The following is a 19742-nucleotide window of genomic DNA, read 5'->3' as shown; positions in this document are numbered from 1 at the left end:
AGGGCTATCTGACTTCCTAAGATGTAAGGAACAGAAACAAGGGCCAAAGTTGAAGCCTCAATTTTTTCCCCTTGTGTTCATGAAGAAAAGAACACCATAGGCTTGGAAATGATACCAAGGCTTTAAAATAGCAGTAGGAATGTTTTAAGGGAGCTGGTTGAACAACTGGACTATTTCTTGCCAAATAGCTTGCAAAGGCCACTTAAAAATTTGGACTCAGGGACTTGGCTGGATTTCTCTACCAAGGGCCACAAATCCTTTTATTCATCTATCATCAATTCTTTGTCTCAATTCCTAAAGTCTCTGGAGAACCCACTTTTGGTCACTTTGTATGACAGGCTCATTTAACTCCAAACATCATACTTTAGTGTTTGGTAAACTTCATATTTCACCTCTTCATTAATTCTCCTCTCCTACGTTAAACTCTAGAGGCACAGCAACCTTATGGCAACATGTTTCACACGGGATTCTTAAAGTTCTCGTTTGGGTACTGAAGCCCGAGGCTCTAGTCCCTCATGAACTATTACTGCAAGCTGAATTGACTAGCCATATAACCATTCTGATTTCAGTAGAAATACCTAGTTACTTTATCTCTTCAAGTGAGTTTGTACCTCTTAAGTTAGAGTTTCTGTCCGTGGCTACTTACTGGGGAGGACAAGGTAAAAGAATGAGATGCTTTAGACTCTCTAAAAGTTGGAAACTGGGACCCAGAACATGAAGGAACACACTAGGGACTGGAATCCAAGGAAAAATGGAGAATCATGCTTGATTTTGTTCTTAAAAACTGTGACTTTGGACATTTTAGTTGACTAACACTAACAAGTATAATCCCTGTAATGGGGAAACACTGCTATCTTTAAGCTTCCTAGGAGGAAATTGTATATTGCTTAATTGAAAAAATAAATCAGAGGGTTTTGTACCACACCAGGGTCAAAGTACCAGTCAACCAAATGGCCTTCAGAGTTTAGATACAATGAATGCTAACCTACTTATCACACAGGCACTTCGGACACCCCATGTCAGCAGGCCACATCCTGTTTAGTGTAACGACTATCTGAAGAGGAAGCAACAGGTGGACAGCAGAGTCCTACCTTCGTGACTACAACCTTGTCCTTCTATATGCTTGACCTCCACATGTCCCACAAAAAGCGCCTATGCCTGTCTTTTCACTTTCATCCATTTGACCCAACTCACAAGAAGGTATTTATAATCAAAATGACAGAAGTGACTTCTGCATCTAGGATTATTGATCTCTTTGCCTAAGCCACAAGGAAGATGTTGACTGCCTTATTTATAGTCCATGTGCAAGTGGAATATGAAATATCCACTGATCCATTTAGCTGCTCAAAACATCTTCTCTTCATCTTTTGCTACCGTATTGGTCGTTTAATCCCGAGGAAATGTTGCACCTTCAGCAGTGGACTCCCTACCTTACTTTGGATTTAAAGCATCTTCCCAGGGCTTCAAGCCTTATATGTTCCTTTGTTTGCTGGTATCCTGAGACTTTAGAGAAAAGAAGTATTGGCTAATCTGATGGAAAACTTACTAAAGCCCCATGGTACCTTTTCTCTTACCCAAATTCCTTATCTGCTCTTCATACTAAATGTTTCAGAAATTGTCCTTAGAAGGAATCCATCCTATGCCAGCCAGGCTGAAAAATTAGGAGATATCAGATTCTCCATGAAGTCACACTAGAATAGTCGTTTTCAAACTTTAGTTTACATCTGAATCACCTGAAGGGCTTGTGAAAATACATTCCTAGACTCCACCTCCAGAGTTTCTGATTCAGCAGGTCTGGCACGGGGCCTGAGAATTTGTATTTTTAACAAGCTCCCAGGTGATGCAGATACTAACCCTAACCCCACTGAGAACCACAACTGTAGATTGTTCAAGAGTGCCACTATTACCTCCCTCGCTCTCTTTACGGTAGACTATCTAGACTTGTAAGAGAAGAAAGTCCTTTCCCATGCCTGAGAAAGAACGTCTCCTTGAACTGTATATAATGATAGAACATGCAAAACAGAGACTTCAGTGTGAAGAAGAATTAATAGAAACCTTAGCATATGTTTCCAGATCAGGAAACAAATTAATGAGAAGAGGAACTTTCCTCTTAGCAAGAGGAATTCTTGGGACAGGCTAAGCTAGCTTCTTTTACAAAATAAGATTTATTTGGGGGAAGCAAATATTAAGGGGTACCTTGTTCTTTTAGTACTTGTTTGTAAGAGAAACTGGCCAAATGATAGGCTTAGTTATACAACATCAAGATCTATAGCTCATATACGTTGTTAGTAGAACACTTGATACTACTCAGGCTGTTTATAAAAGTCTATCCTAGAGGAATAGGCACAAACCATGGTTAAGCTGCTTGGTTTAATTTTTTTAGCACTTGGAAAAAAAATGTACAGTAGTTTGAACACTCAGTCTTTGCAAACCTCCATTGAGGTCAAAGATTTCATTCATACGTACAAAATTAGTTTACAAATTTTTTGGCAATTTCATCTTAGTAACCCGTTTTATCCTATTGCCATTGTCCCAACCATTGAAAAAGTTTACAATAATTTACATAGAAATATTTTCAAAGTGCTTAAGAATAGTGATTGTTCTCTGGGATATTTACAGATGGCCTATACAATGTATGTACAGGTGGTATACACTACAGCACAAGTTTCGTTGCTGGAATATGGCTTTCTAGGGAAAGTGCATATTTGGCCAGAGGTGGCAATACTGTCTAGAAATTCAAGGGTTACAGATACTTGGTAACCACATCCAAAGCTGAAGTAGAATGTGGACAGGAATATTTACAAAAGTAATATAAAAACAGTCAAGTATACAAGCTTGATCCACGCAAAGATATCTTGACATTTCTTCCAGGCTGGAGGAAGAAAGAGACTTCAGCTGCTGGCTCGGTTACCATTCCGAAGTGGGGTGTTATTGGTTTAGACCTCAAAGGTCAAGCCTTGTCTCAGAAGTCAAGCTAGATCATCGTCTGTGCTTACAACTGATATCTGTGGAAAAGAAAAAGTGGGGAATGAGCTTGGTGGTCACTCATGGGTACCAACTCCAGTCTCTAAGATGGACCCTGCTTTTGAGGTGGTCATTCAGAGACCAAAGGTGCACAGAATGGAAGTCCGATGCAAAACAGCATTGAGTTGTTATCACTAATGCATTTTAACTTGAATTCAACTGTATCTACCTGGTAGAGAGAGAAAACAGTATGACTGATTCTGCCTGTTCTATTTAGTGATCTTAAGTCTGGGAGAAAAATGTCGAAAGAGATGTGTGCCATGAATTGCTCACCATTCTTTGTTTGAGAGAGCTTGAGAGGGAGTACTGAGCACTTGTCTTGTTCACCCTGTTCCCTAAGTGAAGGCCAAATACTCCATTTGGGTTTCAACTGAGGAATAAATAACTGACTCTACTGCTGAAAGAAAAGCTAGCTATACTAAGCAGGATAGGCCACTTTCAAGCATTTGGTAATTTTGACTAAACGAATCTTGGTCAATATACTGACTTTAAGCCAACTCCCCTATATATGATATGCTAATTTACTTTTAAGTATCCAGTAGGCAATGGATTTAATAGTTCAAAAAGGAGCTACTTAGTTCCCGTTAACATGTACGTGTTGTTTCCATAAACAAAAATATATCAAGTATGACCTTAAGTTGACTTACTTGTCATTCTGTATGGGTCAGATGCTTATCAACTGACTTAGGCTCTAACAGACTAGACTGTCTAATTTCCAGGTAGTAGATGACATATCTGGTGGCTCCTTGATCCTAATGGCTCTTCCTAGCCCAGGCAGTCATAGCTTGAGTTAGTGGTCTCCTTTCCAAAAAGTCTTACTGCAAGCCATGGTGTATAAAGACACAAAGCTGACTTACTGCTGGGTACGTGTGTCCCACAGAAGCACTGTGTCTACCAATGTCTATTGACAGGTCCTCTTCAGTGGTCTTCAAGTACACAGGATTGTCGAAGTTCATGCTTTTCATGTTCTTGTGTTGCCAATTCCGCCACATCAAGTAGCCGCCTACTGCTGCCATTGCTAAGAGCACTGAAAAGAAAACAGGGTGACTAAGCAAGATCTAGTCAAAACATACGAAAAAGATCCTGTTTAGGGATCCATGACAGTTGATATTAATACAAGTTTCATGTTTTATGAAGCTGGAATAACTAGATGTGAGAATATAAATGGGCCAGGAGCTTGAAATAAGTTCAGACCCATGATTAGTCTGTGGACTGGTGCTGAGGTGGACACATCCATCTGGGCAAGTGCAGGGTCCTGGGCCCCTCCCCAGGCTGCCTGAATTAAAATTGCAGAAGCTTCTGGAGAGTTCAAGTGGTCCTGATGTATTAGCTAAGCTTGAAATCCAGTAATTTAGGATAAAGAGGCCATTTATAGCAAAGTGCCTTAGAATTCACATGTCTAATAATTGCTTTAGAGGTTCTTTTCCCTAGCTTTGAATTTTTTTTTTTAAATTTTCTGAGGAAGATTCACCCTGAGCTAACATCTGTTGTCAATCTTCCTCTTTTTTGCTGAGGAAGATTCACCCTGAGTTAACATCCGCTGCCAATCTTCCTCTTTTTGTATGTGAGCTGCCACCACAGCATGGCCACTGACAGACAAGTGGTGTAGGTCTGTGCCCAGGAAGTGAACCTGGGCTGCCAAAGTAGAGTGTGCTGAACTTAACCACTAGGTCACCAGGGCTAGCCCTGAAAATTCTGAACTATTTTTAATTTACCCTCTACAAGTCCTATAACTCCTCAAGGAGGCATTTAAGCATTTGTGTATTGCCTCTGTATTCAAAGGGGAATAGAACAATGCTCTTGACTTGAAGGGATTTATTGTGAAAGAGGGTAAGTCAGGCTAGTGACTCTGAAGTAGAAAGCAATAGGCATCTTCCATGTAATAGTTGAGTATTTATCACTGCCGGTCACCATGCTAAGGATACACTGAAGGGAAAGGTGTGGACTCTACCGTGCCGTGTTGGGGAGGGAGTGAATGTAATTCAGTATCCTGAGTGCTATGACAATACAGGGGGCCGTGGGAGGGGTGTCTCTAGATGAACTAGAAATGCCCAGCTGGTATCTAAGAAGCTCGCCGGATCCAGATATGTATGGAATCTACTTACAGAGGGGAAGGATGGCCCAGGCAGCAGAAGTCCCTTTTGGGGGAACGCTGACCTCCGACACTGCTGTGGTCACGTTGATCCCTACAGGGCAATAAAAGACATCAGTTTAGAAGGATCTGAATTCAGACTTAAAAACTGACCCTGCTGGTAGAGAGCCTCATGCCCTTGCATCTATCATTGATGTTCAGAATCTACTACAATTGTGTACCAGGAAGAACAGGTCTAGAAGTATTTGAGAGTCACGTGCTATAATAGCCATTTCACTAATAGTTCTCTAATAGAAACCTTCATAAGTCAGGGCAGACTAAGATTTGCAGGTTCTAAGTCTCTGAAGTTGAAATGTAGGTTACCAGTCAAGGGCAGAACTAGTAGTTAAAGGCTGCATTAATTATTTAAGAAATAGATACAAAGAGTGTGGCTGTTAGTTGAGATTAACAGTTTGCAGTACTGAACCCAATACCTCCAGGAACTAGTCCACTAGTTGGTGAAATTTCTGTTGGGTTGGTATCTTTTGTCTCACTGTAAGTCACAGTAGTTGCAGTACCTGAATTATAAAAACCAAGAACCTGGTTAATGCCAAGGTTCCAGAGAGGCCAGCTGTTGAGTCCAGACAAGCCATGTGATAGGTTATGATAACACCACCGGAAATACACAAAGCACTGCTGAACTAAGTTGCCTGGTGGACATGTCAAGACTGAGAGAAATAGCAGTCTTTGTGGAAAACCAGATAAACATGAGGCTTTGGGCAGAACAGTCAGCATTTGGAAGTTGACAATTCAAAACGATGCACAGCCACACTTAATGACCCCTCTGCAATGTCTCAGACTCCTGGAAGTTATAAGAAATGCATTTTACCAGGCATTATACTAGGCATGCTAGTTGCAAGGGTGTCTTGCAAGTACTTTCTCAGTAAACTGAGCTAGTCCCTGCAGGGACCCAGTATTAAGCTAATAAAAACCTCACAGTATGAGTTCCTTGCTCACATGTGAGTTTAATTTTCCACTTAATCAAAAGCTAAGAACAGAAGACAAAAATGCAAGTTGGTTTAAGTGACTTTAAGATATTGTCAACCACTGGGGCCAGGAGGTTTCCAGTAACCATGGCCTTCTTTGAGCATAATTTCAGGCCTCTCTCTTTGGAGGAAAATGTTAAGACTTTGTTTAATTATCTGAAAGTTGGCTAGCTTAGTGCTGTTATGGGACTAATTGGTACAAATCAGTACAGTCACATTGATACTTTACCTATAGACTCATCTAATGTTGAAATGAGTTAAAAGTCAGTTCTGAATAATAACATGAACACCTGGCATGCAACGGTAACAGATATGCTCTCTAATCTATTCCAAGAATTAGTTAAAACCGAGTTCTTAAAATTCAGGTAGTTTTTATAGCTAGTGTCCTATTTGATTGTGTTGTATGTCCTGCTTGTGGCTGAAAAGTCAGAAGCCTTACGTTGGCACTGCTGGCCATTTTCTTCCAGCTTGTACCCATTGGGACAGGAACAGGTATATTTTGGAGAGTGATCATTAATCTGTGGTGCTGGCAGGCATAGGTATTCACATCCTCCATTCTCCATGTCTTCTTCACACCAATTTTTACCTATTCAAAAATAAAAGTCCTTTAAAATAGGTATTCCAGGGCCTGCTATACATAAAGCCCTGTTCTAGATGCTGAAGACATCTGTCCTTGTCCCCAGGGAGATTAAACTTGTGTCCTGTGTCAAACCTTCAAGTTAAATCAATACCAGTAAAGAATAAATATAAGGGTACATGCAGCATGCTCTAAGGACATGACAGATCCAAAGACACTTCTTGGATGTAGAGTAAGAGTTATGCCTTAAGCAGATGGGTGTGAGGGAACAGAGCGGGAAAGGAGGTGAGTGACCAGCACTGGCACTTGCTATTGGTCCAAAGCTTATAGCGAAGGCTCAGAGGAAGGAGAGAAGCATGTTCTCCTGGCTTTGTGTTGCCTTGTTCCCACAAAGTGGAAGGAACCCAGCTATAGGGAGGTTTCAGGGTTTCATTTAGATAGAACCAGTCAAGTATTTTGGGCAGGAGATGATAGGACCAGATGTGTTTGAGGATCTACATGATTTTATGTAAGGTGTGTCATGGGCAGAGATAGGAAAAGTTTGTGGCATAAAAGCTACTTCGGAGGCTAGTAAATAGTCTTAGCAAGAAGGAATAAAGGCCAAGGGGATATGGAAAACACTAAAATAAAAGACTGAACATTGAGGGTTGGCAGGGAAGATACGAGCTGTAGTTCTGAAGGTCTTTTGCTAGGAAGTCAGAAATAAAATATACCAAACACCAGGTTTGAAGCGTCTGAGGTAGGGTACAGGAGGGAAAAGTTCATGTGAGAGCAAGCTGAGTCAAAGAGTTCCTTATACCCAACAGGTAGGTCATGCTGCTGCCCTTAAAGTAGACATTAAGGGCTCTGCTTCTCCACGTTACCTGCTGGCTGTACAAGTTCATGGTACACAATGATGTCTTGGGCATCGTTAAGGTTGTTAACTAGAGTGGCCAGCTCTGATCCAGTGAACTTATTGGCACCATAGACGGCTTCATTCTCCCCGTCTATCCAATAGACACGATCCTACAACAGAACCCCCAAATTAGCATGTCCACGTAGGGTTAACCCAAGTCAGTATCTAAGGTCGTCATTATTTAGCGGCAATCTAATAGACCAAGTTGATTTAAGGCTGGTCTGGGACATTAGGCGGAAAGCTGTAAGAAGAGCAAGTTTGGGTTTCTTATAGTGCTCCGAGGAATCAGTAGCTACTTCGTCCCTGGTTTTAAGTGAAAGCATGCTCCTCTGCCCTTCCCACCTTCCTGCATGCCTGTTCTTTCTCCTCAAGGTGCCAGAGTAACTCAAAGGTATACACTTAGATGTGAGACACACGTCTTACCTCAAATATTGTTAGTGCGAGAGGATGAGCTAGGAACTCCAGAGACTTCAGCACTATCCGACGATCTTGGCCATTCAAGTCCACACTGGATAACATATGCAACTTAGAGTCAAGCCAATAGAGGCGGCTCTTTATAAGGTCTAGATAGGAAAAGAAATGTCAGTGTGTGATAAGTCAGGACTGCTCTGGCTTCCACTTAGAATATCTAAGGAATCCCATATTCTACTCCATGGTTCCTTCTTCAGCAGGGGTTCTCACCAGGGTCCCACAGACTGTGTGAAGCAGCATGCAGAATCTGGACCCACATTCACTTTGGCGGACTAAAGGAGTACTGAAGATTCTCAAAGTAACTGACTTAAGAAATGTTACTTACATGACAGAATTATTAAAAGAGGCTAGCATTTGTTGTTCTCTTATGATCCAAGAAAACTCTCATAGGCCTGCAATTCAGGAACTGCTAAGGCACCTATGCTAGGAATATTGAGGATGAGCATTCCCGAGGCCCAAGATTCACTGGATTTGTGTCACATATTAGGCCCAAATGGACAGAAAAGCTAATAATTATAGAGCATGTACTTTGCTAAGTCCACCATTCCACTTGTGTTACTCAGCTACCCTCATCCAAAATTCCTACTCTAGAAGGAACCATTGTCCGCCGTGGTCCAGAATTAACTATGGAGATAAGATAGAACTCTCTGAAGACAGCTGGACTGGGGTCAAGGAAGGACGAACATACATACCAAGTGTAATTCCGTTAGGCCATTGGATGTCCGCTGTCACCAGCGGCCGTCTATCAAATCCATTCATTCCCGCTTTTTCTATTTTAGCTGGTTCACCCCAGTCTGACCAGTAAACAAAGCTGGGAAGAATTAAATCAGAATAAGCCTCAGTGGTTTAGAAGGCATAACGTTGTAGCTTGAGACAAACGTTCAAAGAGTAAATAGAAAACGCTAGGGATTGATTCTCTAGAGACAAACAAACACTTAAAGAGTCTAGATTACGGTCTGGGTAAACAAAAGTTAACACTTAGAATTTACAAGCTCATTATTAACTCTATTAACCTATGTAAGTCTGACATTTAAATTTCAGCCCCAAGTCACAGGTTATATATTTCACTTATAAAAGACCAATTCTTTCCGGGGAGTGAAAGAGGCCTATCTGTGGAGCTTTATAGGAGGGGCTGGCTGGCTGTGTCCTAGTGAGGCTTCCTGGGGCCCAGCTGTGATTGCCACAACCTTAGTCAACTTCCTAAGTTGCTTTTCTATATTATTTAGTGGCAAATTTAGCGAAGCTCCTCAGTGAAATGTTTGTAGAGAGGTCTGTTTATTTCAATTGGACTTTCAGACCACCTGCACTTTTAGAGGAAAGCCTTAAGGTAACGTGTTTCCCCAAATCCCCACAATTCAGGCCAGTCCTTAGGTTTGATCATCCAGAGCTCACCTGACAAAGCACTCCGACAAAAATTAAAAATCATTCGTGTAGAAGCTTGGGGGGGCATAGGGTTCAGATACAGCTTTTGGTATACATGAAATCAGAAATGTTGTTTCGTTAAGGTCAACCAGCAGTCATACTGCCCTGGGAGGGCCTGTCATACAGATGCTTACCCATGGCACCACTGACATCTGGAACCAGATAATTCTCTGTTGTGGGGAGCTAAGTCTTGGGGTTTCAGTACTACTTCAGACATGAGGAAAGCTCCTGGCCTGGGCAGATAGCATCCAAAAGGCTACATGATGAAAAACACAGAATACAAACCCAGATAATGGGTCCACAGCTATGGAGGCGGGCTCTCGCAAGTCCGAGTTAAACAGGAACTTCCTCTTGGTTCCGTCTAGGGTAGCTACTGAAATAGTCTTAGAAGCCGCATCAGTCCAGTAGATGGTCTTGTACACCCAATCAACAGCAATGGCTGCAGGATTATAGACATTGTCGATCATTTTAACATGTCTACCAACCTTGTCATCAATTGAGGCACTGAAATAGAATAGGTCACAAGAAATTTAAGAGTTTTGATACCATCAGAGCCTGGAGAATGGACTTTGTGCTTACAAAATGGTCAACAACTTTGTTCAGAAAGAGCTCTAGTAACACCACAGCTTGTCATTCAAATTACTTAGCCATGCTGCTTGAGGATACTAAATTAATAATACTGTAGGTTTTTTTAGTGGCTGGTATGTATCCTATATTCAAGAACAACACACTTCTAAGGGAAGCTATTAGTTTCAGCAGCCATCATCTGAGTTTCTACAGCTCCTATTAAGAAAAATCTGCCACTACCATTTATAGTTGTAGCAACAATGAACAGTTCTCAATTAACTATAGAGAATGCGGAGGAAACATGAGAAATTAAGATGTCATCTGTTCTAATCTTATAGCTACAGCCATCTTTTATTTCATAGACAATTGTTAGTTTCTAATTAGGAACTGATAGTAATTTAATAGTTAAAGAATCAGCATTTAAATTTAATATTCCCAGGTAATAAGATGCTAGATTGCAGCTAGAGACAAGATCAACTCCTTCCAACCTTCCCACAGGCCGAATGACCCAATGACTTATATGCCAAGACACTCGGAATGGAAGGGAAAGTTACCTGAAGATGGCCTTTTGGCTTAGATCAGCCCAGAAAAGTTTCTGAGCAGCAATGTCAGCATCGAGAGCCACGGTGTTTCTTAGCTGTTCAACTAGTTGGATATATTCTTTCCTCTCTAAGCCAATCTTCCTGATATCTCTTCGATTCGTGAAGATCAGACTTGGCTCTTTGCCTGCAAGACAGGAGTCAGGTTTATTTAGTTTTGCTGTGAGAAGGTAAGGTCCTTCTAAGTCACCTCCTCCCAACAGAGGAGCTCTTAAAAAGTGAAGGTGTTGCCGAACACCTCAGGAGTACTCTTGCCGGAGTCCACGCCCCTGGGACCTGCAAGCACTTCCTACTGTTCAAGAAGGCAGTCTTGGGGTCACAGCATTTGACATAGGGCAGTCGAGGAATAAGTCACTTATTTGAATTGCACTCAAGTTTCGGAAGCAGAAAGTAAGCAAACCTGGTAGGTATTCATGGCATCAGATGCAAAAGGAATGACCAAGGCAGGTGTCTGGGGAGAACGACCTGCTATTTATCCTAGGATACTGCACTGGGAGGTTAGTAGCATTGCTCTCAAGTACTATTTTAATTTCATGTTTAGCTTGACTGTTGTAGTCACTGGCTGTACCTTTCATAAGCACTTACTCATAAAGGTACCAGAGCAACACCAGTCCAAGTTCATTTACCTACTGCCTTGCACACGCCAGTGGCAAGATCCATTTGATAGCCACGACTACATTCACACTTGTAACCGCCTTTTAAGTTGATACAAATTTGACTGCAGATTCCCGGATTTTGGCATTCGTCAATATCTAGGAGGGAAATTAGAATTAGTCTTGCTGTTCCTCTATCTTACTAGATATTTACTGTCCTTTCCCATCACCCCCGGGGTTAGGTTCTCTTCTTTGACTCACCTCCACAGGTTTTCCTATCTATCAGTTCAAACCCAGCTGCACAGTCACATTCGTAGCCTATCACTAGGTCTTTGCAGATATGGGAACATCCACCATTATTAACCAAGCATTCATTCACATCTGAAATAAAAATGTAGTAGAGTTACTTGACACCTGGTTCCAAATTGACATTTAACCTATTACATTTAAAATCCAGATTATTTGTGATAACTTATCTAGTTAGTCTAGTCAAACTCATGATTTTTCTAAGATCTCATCACTTGTTTTATAAATATGCTTCACAGAGTTTATTGGGGGAATAGTAAGCCTGATCTCTTTGGCAAGTTACCAGTTGGTTAAGCGGTATTTAGTCAAGTTTCTCTATTGCTGATCAGTTACTTTTAAGAAGGTAAAACTATGAGCAAGTTTGTCACTGCTTGGGCTTTTAAGTCATAAAATTTTACTCTTAAGCCTAACAATTGAACTTAGTTCATTAAAAGTAGTTGAACCAGGTATTATGCAGGGTCTAAGCAGCATTAGCTGCGCTGGATCTAATTCACCTTCCCAACTCTGTGCTCAAGCAACCCCTTCACTTACTGCATTCTTTCAGGGGCTCATCACTCCAGTCCCTGCAGTCCTGCTCCTGGTTACATACTTTACTGATGTCTATGCACTCCCCGCTTCTGCACTTGAATTTTCCAGGGCCCAGGCACTGATTGACTACAAAGAGAAACACAAAAGAGAGATTCCATTAGTGGGTCTGGTCAGAGCACTCCTCCGACTAACCCACAAGAAGAGACCCTTACCGTTTTTGCAGTTGACTTCATCAGAGCCGTCGACACAGTCTCGGATCCCGTTACACTGCCTGCTGCCATGGATGCAGCTACCATCCTCACACTCAAATTGGTCAGGTCTGCAGGTTCGAGAAGCTACAAAGAGGGAAGGAATACCATGGAATGAAGCCAGCCAAATTGTCCCCAGTTGACACATGGAAGAGAAACAAATATGCCATACTGATGAGAGAGCTACTTACGACAGTTGACTTCATCGCTGCCATCTTTGCAGTCAGGATCCCCATCACATCGCCACTTCTTGTGGATGCACTCGCCGGAGCCACACTGGATCTCGCTGGCCGGGCACTTGGTGTGTATCACTGGCTGGCGGCCACACTGCTCTAGGGACTCATCTGATTGGTCCGAGCAGTCTGCATCATCGTCGCATACCCAGCTGTTGGGGATGCAGGAGGAGGTGCTGCACTGGAACTCGTGGGCGCCGCAGGTGGGCGGAGCACAGTCCAGCTCATCGCTGCCGTCGTTACAGTCATCCTGACCATTGCATACAAAATTCCTGGAGATGCAGCGGCCACTGGAGCAAGTGAACTCATCAGGGCTACACGTTATGTTACCTGTTGAGAGAGAGGATGCCCCACTCAGAGTGTATCAGGATTGGTCCTTTCAAGACTCTTGTCCCAAAATCTAACATGCAGAGCTTTGATCACGAATCCTAGCTTTCTAGCTTAATTTAAAAGCTGAAGTGGAATTATATCAATATTCGAGTTCATGGAATACTAGGAAACAGTCTCACATGAAAAGATGCAGGGACACTTGAATAAGAACAGAAATACAGGATCCAGAAAATAGTTGAAATTAATTTGAGATGAGAACCACAATTGACTCTTAAAGGGACAGTGAACAATAAACTATAACAGAGTTTTAGCAGAGGCTGAGTTATCTTTAAATAGATATACTGCTTATCAGACCAGGCTACATCATTAGCTGACACTATCATGCATCAGGAATACAGGCAAACACATACTCATAATAAGCATTATGACACTATGGCCAAAAAGAAGCCATGACATTATACCACCACCTGTGGTTCCTTCTCTTTCAGTCCTTCAAAGGAGGATCAGGAAGTATTAAGACCTGGTTTTTGAAAGGCACTGCTAGGCTAGAATCACAATCTAGCAGCCAGATATACTTATAAATGATAAGCTAGTCAGGCTAGGCACTTTGTACTTTGACTCAAATTCCTGCCAAATGAATTAAGGTCACAATTTGGTGGTAATGAGGGTGGAGACCACGACTCTCTTGGGAAGCAATGTCTACATTTAAGAGGGAAACACTTGGCAGCTCCAGGGCTTACCAATACATAAAGCTCGCTGCTAGGATTGAACACCAAAACTCACTGGACTAGGTGCAGTGGTACTGACCTCAGAAGGGGATTTCTACACACGAGACTGGCGCCTCAACTGCAAGTGCCCTCGGCTCGCTTGTACACTACTGCATCAGGAGGCCTGTGCTTGTCAGACACGGGAGCTGTAGTTTTAGAGGCCCTATAAAAGGGCGGTAGCTTGAAAGAACATTCAAAGCAATGTTTGTTCAAGCTAGAGATTTTCCCAGGGCCTCACCTTTAACAGGTAGCATTTTATGACACATTTTCCAAGATCAGAAACATGAAAGGATAGGAAACAGAGTTAGCTTTTACAGTCACGAACTGTGACAGGAGACAAAAGTCCCATCTGTTGGGGAGAATTTTCTTTGGGTATCTGCTAGCAGGACGTTAATGAACACTTCTGTCCCAGTTTAACTTTTGGAAAGGTTAAAATAGAACCTAAGGGGCTAAGAAATGCTTGTCTAATACTCAAGGCATTTATTCCAGTAAGCAGATCCAGTTTAGAGCTCAGAATGTGTTTGCTAGCTCTAGTCCTCCTCTAGTTTTACTGAGCCAAAGTGAGGAAGGCTCATGAACTATGTCTTACCAGAGACAGAAGCCCAACTCCAGCTTCACTGAACTACTTCTAAATATAAATGCCTTGAACAACTTACCTTCTTATTTCTATTTGCCTAGAAGAAACACCAAGCTCAATGGTCAATTACCATGTGAACTTCTTTCAGAGATTTAGGGCAGTTAGGAAGTACAAGTAGTTGAGCAGATAGTGAAGTCACTGAAAAGTGAGTCAATGTAACTGTATCTCCATGCTTAAGTTCGCTTCCCCTGCCCACCCTTCTTGGAGAGAAAGGGTCTTTGGGATAAGCCACTCAACACTGATCTTCTTACCACAGTTTTCTTCATCTTCTCCACTGTCACAATCATTTTCACCATCACATCTCCAGGACACTGGGATACACTGAGTAGAACGGGCGCCACAGCTGATTTCATTTATGCGGCATGTTCTCATATCTGTTGATGATATACAGTCTCAAAAGAGCCCTCCAAACTCATCGGTGCAAAGCTGCTGCTCCTGCGCTGCCTGGAAGTGCTCACACCTGTAACTCAGCAGCCTGGCCTACTGGTGACATGTGACTCACTCTCTGAAGCCTGGGTAGATCCTTCGCCAGCTCCATTGCGTAGAAGCCATGCCAAACTATGCTACCTGGCAGTACACCTAAGAGCCTTGACTGTGTTACTCCTTCAGGTTTCCGTGGTTTGCTCAGTTCTGGCTTTTGTTTTACTTGGCATAGTTAGGTTTATTGGCTGGCCTGCTCCTGGACCATTATTAATCTGTGGGCTATCAAGTGGCATACGTAGATATTGTTACTTAATCCCAACTTCATTAAAGGCCAGATAGTCTAACAACTATAAAGTCTTCCCTTGCCCAGATTCCTTTACAGGCCTCCTTCATAACCTCCTTTAGATTTACATCTCAGAAGTAGGGACATCCTCTAATTCTTGACTTAACTGGGTCATCCTCCACTAAAACTTGGGGCTGAATCTTTATGGAACCTGCCTTAGTGGTTAGCTCACCTACCTTACCAATGTTCTTATTACTCCCCTAACTTCTTGCCTAGAAAACGGAAATGAACACACGTATCTTTCTCTCTGCTTGATCTTTTTGTAATCGTATTCCAGGCCTAAAATTTGTTCATATTAGACTTCCACTTAGCACTTCAACAAGCCTCTACTGCCTCAAAATGAAATCCAAGACTTTCTTCACCATGACATTCGAGTGATCACAATTTATCTGTCCCAAATCATCCTCCTCTATGATCTCATAGACTTTCTCCTGAGTATCAATCTAAGGATACAGACAATATTTACATGCCTATGAAGTTTCTCGTATTTAAAAACCAGCTGTAAGCTCCCTGCTTTAATAATTTTAGGTTACATGTTTGTTAAAAATCACTATATCATCCTATTTCTAGCCATTTTACCACTTCAGTAGATTATTTTCATAATATAAGAAGCTGTGCATCTAAAAGCTTATACTTGGCCCATGGGGGACCCTTACATCTTGACTTAGCTTCCAGGACCAGAGTACCATCTGCTCAGAGTCATTATTATCAAACATTTGAAATCTATGCACCTAGTCAAGGAGTTCTTAGTCAAATCTGCTGGCTTCAGTCTTAAATATTCAATAGTGAAGCTACCCAAGAGAACGTCAGTCTTGTTAGACTAGGGAGAACATTCTGTAAAGGATACTGATCAACTGTTAATGACTTGACTGACCTTGGAGTCAGCAAGCCTGCACTTGCACTAGGCAAAGGAAAACTAACACCAAGTTTTAGATTAAGCAACATTTAGAGCTATGAGACACAGAACAGCATGGAAAAGTTCAAGTGCAAAGCAAGTCACACTCACGGCACTGTTCTGGGCTTTCATCAGAACCATCCTCACAGTCAGGATCCCCATCACACTGCCATCGGTTGGGCACACACTGGCCATTGTTGCACACGAAGTCAGACTCAGCACACGTCTTCTTCACTACAAAAGTTTATTCACAGGGTTGAAGTTGAAGTCACTCACCCAAGAGTCCTATATTCCCACTGATGGTAAAACTGCATTTTGATATGTTTTACTCTAAAAGTAAAGCTGAGTCAATTAGCACTTAACTGCCAATATCCAGGAGAACCTTAGAAAAATCTTTTTCTCCTTTTAAAGGAGGAAGGTGCTCATTTGAGAGACTCAGAGGATATTGAAGTCAAAGTAAGACAAAGGTTGCCCATTATCTTACAACCCAGGGATACCTCACAACTAACTTTGCCTGTTTTACAATGTTGAGTTAAGTAATAGCTTCATTGTCTTCATGGATTTCTTCCAAGTCATTCAAGTACGTCATTAGTTTACTAGCCAAACATTCCTTCCTATGACTGGATCACAGTATCACTGTTCTAGGGGCATCTCTTAACAACACACGGGTTTAGGGTAGAGAGAGAAGGCCAAGCTCCAGTACTGAATATTGTCACCCCTACAGGTCTACTGGGGCAGAGGAATCCACTCAGTAAGAAAGAGAGAAAGCTGAAGTCTGAGAATGAGAGAAGTCGTATTTAGAATTCAAGGGGTGGGCTAACATCAACCAGCTAAAAGCCATTGAAGCTCCTGTGGAAGCTGCCAATATCCATAATTGACTACCAGAGTTAAAATGGCCTAAGACAAGGTATCAATCCTCTACTAACTCTTACTAAAGGGCAGTAACTCTAACTCTTAGAAAGGGCAGGCCTTTTCTCCTACAATTAGGGTGTCCATGCAATTTGTTGTCCAAACTGAGACCATCTCAGGACAAAGGGGATATTATTAATTATACCAGGAAGATAAGCATAAAACAAGATTGTCCTAAGCAAACCAGGCAGCTTGGTCACCCTACCCATGAGGAAGTCAGAGAATAAGAAGAGTCTTGATAAATAACCACATAGGGAATTCTAGGCTCATCCTTCTCAGACTACATTCTTCTCTGCCCATGAGCCTATACTTTCCACCTGAATTTCCAGTTTAAAACATTCTTCTCTAACAAATATTCTGTAATGGCAAATTAGCTAAAAGCCAACAATTTTTGCTGAAAAATTGAAAGGGACCACTTTAAGTCAGGGGTTTAAGCTAGGTACAACTCTCAGAGTTTAAAGTCTATCAAACTAGTCACTCTGATTTAGCCTCAGGTATTGTAAAGGAGGGAGATAGTGATTGTAGTCAATTTCTAGAACTCAAGATGAGATGATGAATTACGACGATCGGCCAAAGATTAATCTCCTTGAACCAAGGACACAAGAATGGCCATGTTAGCTCTTAGATTCATACCTGTTTCTAAAATCACTGAAATACTGGAACCTCAGTGTGAACAATTTAAGCCATGTCCAAGGCCCATGTTCTCCTGACCATGTGGAAAGATGCCAGAGGGTCTGCGGAGTTAATTGCTGCCACTCAACCTGTGGCAATCCTCAGAAGTTGCAAAAGAGGGAGTAGGGGATGGTTGTAAACAGACAATGTGATTTTAAGGATTATAAAATGTTACAGGGATAGAAAGATTGGCTGTACTACAAAGTGTGTGAGCAAAAGATAAATCGGGACAAATTGCTAGAGTTCATCTCTCTCCCTTCTGAGCATAGACCAAGAGGGTCAAGAAAGGCTATTTGAACTGGGCCTTGAGAGAGAGATAGAAATTTAGATGTGCCACAGGAGAAGAGAACTACCAGTCACATACTTAGGGGATCTAAGTTACTGATTAATCAGCTCAGCCCAACGCTTACAAAAGAATGAGTTACTGGGACCCATAGAAACACATGGCTTGTGGAATCTAAGGTGAAGTTGACTAACTATGCTAGTTGACATGCTTGAAAGAAAGCCCTGCTGAAATTGTAACCAAGTTCAATACCAAGAAGTTGGAGAGGAAAAATAGGAAGTGGCTTTATAAGTTTTAAGTAATTGTGTAGCTTTTCCCTTCTGCGGGGAACATTTCAAAACAAGCATCAGAGCTTCCCTGAGCAATGCTCCCACTTTCCTTCTCTCCCTTCACACCTGGAGGCAGAGACAAATTCTGGCCAAGAATATATTTAACTTTTCCCACCTTGCGTGATCTTGATCATATATGCATCTACCTCCTCACCTTTTCCAAATCCTAGAATTTGGAATCTGGCTAGAGGTTACTTAGGCAGAGACTATTTTAGGAAAAGTCAGTGATGACTCCTAAGATGACCCAGGTTAGTTTCTGAATTAGTCAGACGGTAAAAGACGACTTCCAAAACAATGAAGACAACGGCTACTTTCTAAGAAAAAACAAAGGATTTTGCTAAACATATAGTTTAAAGAAGAGGAAGAATTGTCACTTACACCAAGAGAACAGTTGACAAGAGAGAGGCCCTTCTAGTGAGATATTTAGTGAGGGAATTATATTACCTAGGTAACTCAGAAATAGCATGGAACTCAACATCTTGTAGAGTAGATGAAAATCTTAGTGTTAGAATGCAAATGATGGAAACGTGTGGCACAGGAGAACTATTCTTGCTCTTGAAACTGGAGATAAGTTTCTTCCCTGAGACTGTAGAATGGACTTCCTATGCTTCCAAATGAGCTGCTAAATCCACATATTGGCATGCAAACAGCCATGATATTGTTCTGAGAAATCAAGCATAGGACAGTCTGCCATGATGTTTATGCTATAACATTTTAGTAATGATGCATAAAGAAGTAGGTAAGGGAATAACAAGATGGCAGTTGATGAAATCTACATTTAGCTTCTATTTTTCTTCTGTACTTCTGGTTTGTATATAACATCTTATAAAAGGCAAATGACAAGGTTATCACTGACATTCACACACAATATTGTTTCAGGATTTTTACAATACAGAACAAAGGGATCATAAAGCAATCTTCAGCATGTATTTGAGGTAACCAAATGCCATCTTGACATGTAGTTCTCAGTTGTTCTGGCTGACATGAAGTTATATAGATTGCACAAATAGTCTTTTCTCACAATGATCTTTTGATAGATGCTGATCAATGGGTATGCTGGTATACCCCCATTCTCTTGGGGAGAGAGTGTCTTTCCACTCTGCCTAATGCTTTAGAATTAGCATCTACTGGAGGCAGAAAATTAAAAAAGAATCCTTATCCGATCTTTGATTTGTGCTGGCTTTTAGTTTCTATGCCAGGAGTTAATCAACCCATTGAAACTTTAGGGTTTCATGCTGTCCATGGCTTGCTTTCTTTTTTGGAATCAGAGCCATTTGAGAATCAAAAAAAGAAATTTTTCTGTTCTGAGCAATCTCCTGTCTGTCTCTACTTCTGGTTCTCCTCTCCTTTCCCTTAGCTTCCTATACCAAGTGTTTGCCTGATCTAAGATAAACCAGGTCCTGTCATTTGAAAGGAACTCCACTTTACCTTCAACATTCCATACTCAAGTTGACAACTCTATGTCAAACTTTCAATTATATTCCTTGAGACCAGAAAGTATAGAATCTTCAGATTGTGGTTCAAACCAATTCTTGGAAGTGGATTCTATTTTCAGAATCTTGATACATTTGTAG

At 41.5% G+C, this 19742-nt stretch overlaps 1 protein-coding gene across 2 annotated transcripts in view; it reads right to left on the bottom strand.

The window, feature by feature from the left end:
• Positions 1-2351: 2351 nt before the first annotated feature.
• Positions 2352-19742, bottom strand: part of VLDLR (very low density lipoprotein receptor) — a 29132-nt gene continuing 11741 nt past the window's right edge. The window contains exons 3-18 of one of the 2 annotated variants that reach the window (XM_046664824.1): positions 16087-16209; positions 14566-14688; positions 12539-12910; positions 12312-12434; positions 12103-12225; positions 11527-11646; positions 11299-11424; positions 10628-10799; positions 9792-10010; positions 8777-8895; positions 8037-8176; positions 7582-7723; positions 6581-6727; positions 5130-5210; positions 3882-4051; positions 2352-3005 (exon numbers count right to left, since the gene is read on the bottom strand). In XM_046664824.1, the coding sequence (XP_046520780.1) occupies positions 2970-3005; positions 3882-4051; positions 5130-5210; positions 6581-6727; positions 7582-7723; positions 8037-8176; positions 8777-8895; positions 9792-10010; positions 10628-10799; positions 11299-11424; positions 11527-11646; positions 12103-12225; positions 12312-12434; positions 12539-12910; positions 14566-14688; positions 16087-16209 (2336 nt within the window). In that variant the 3' untranslated portion in view covers positions 2352-2969. The remainder of the gene's footprint in view (positions 3006-3881; positions 4052-5129; positions 5211-6580; positions 6728-7581; positions 7724-8036; positions 8177-8776; positions 8896-9791; positions 10011-10627; positions 10800-11298; positions 11425-11526; positions 11647-12102; positions 12226-12311; positions 12435-12538; positions 12911-14565; positions 14689-16086; positions 16210-19742) is intronic. The other variant, XM_046664825.1, reaches the window with a different exon arrangement.

This window comes from Equus quagga, chromosome 6, assembly GCF_021613505.1.
Source record: "Equus quagga isolate Etosha38 chromosome 6, UCLA_HA_Equagga_1.0, whole genome shotgun sequence".
Taxonomy (NCBI): Eukaryota; Metazoa; Chordata; class Mammalia; order Perissodactyla; family Equidae; genus Equus; species Equus quagga.
Note: the sequence above shows the minus strand (reverse complement) of the source record. Positions and strands in the feature narration are given on the sequence as shown.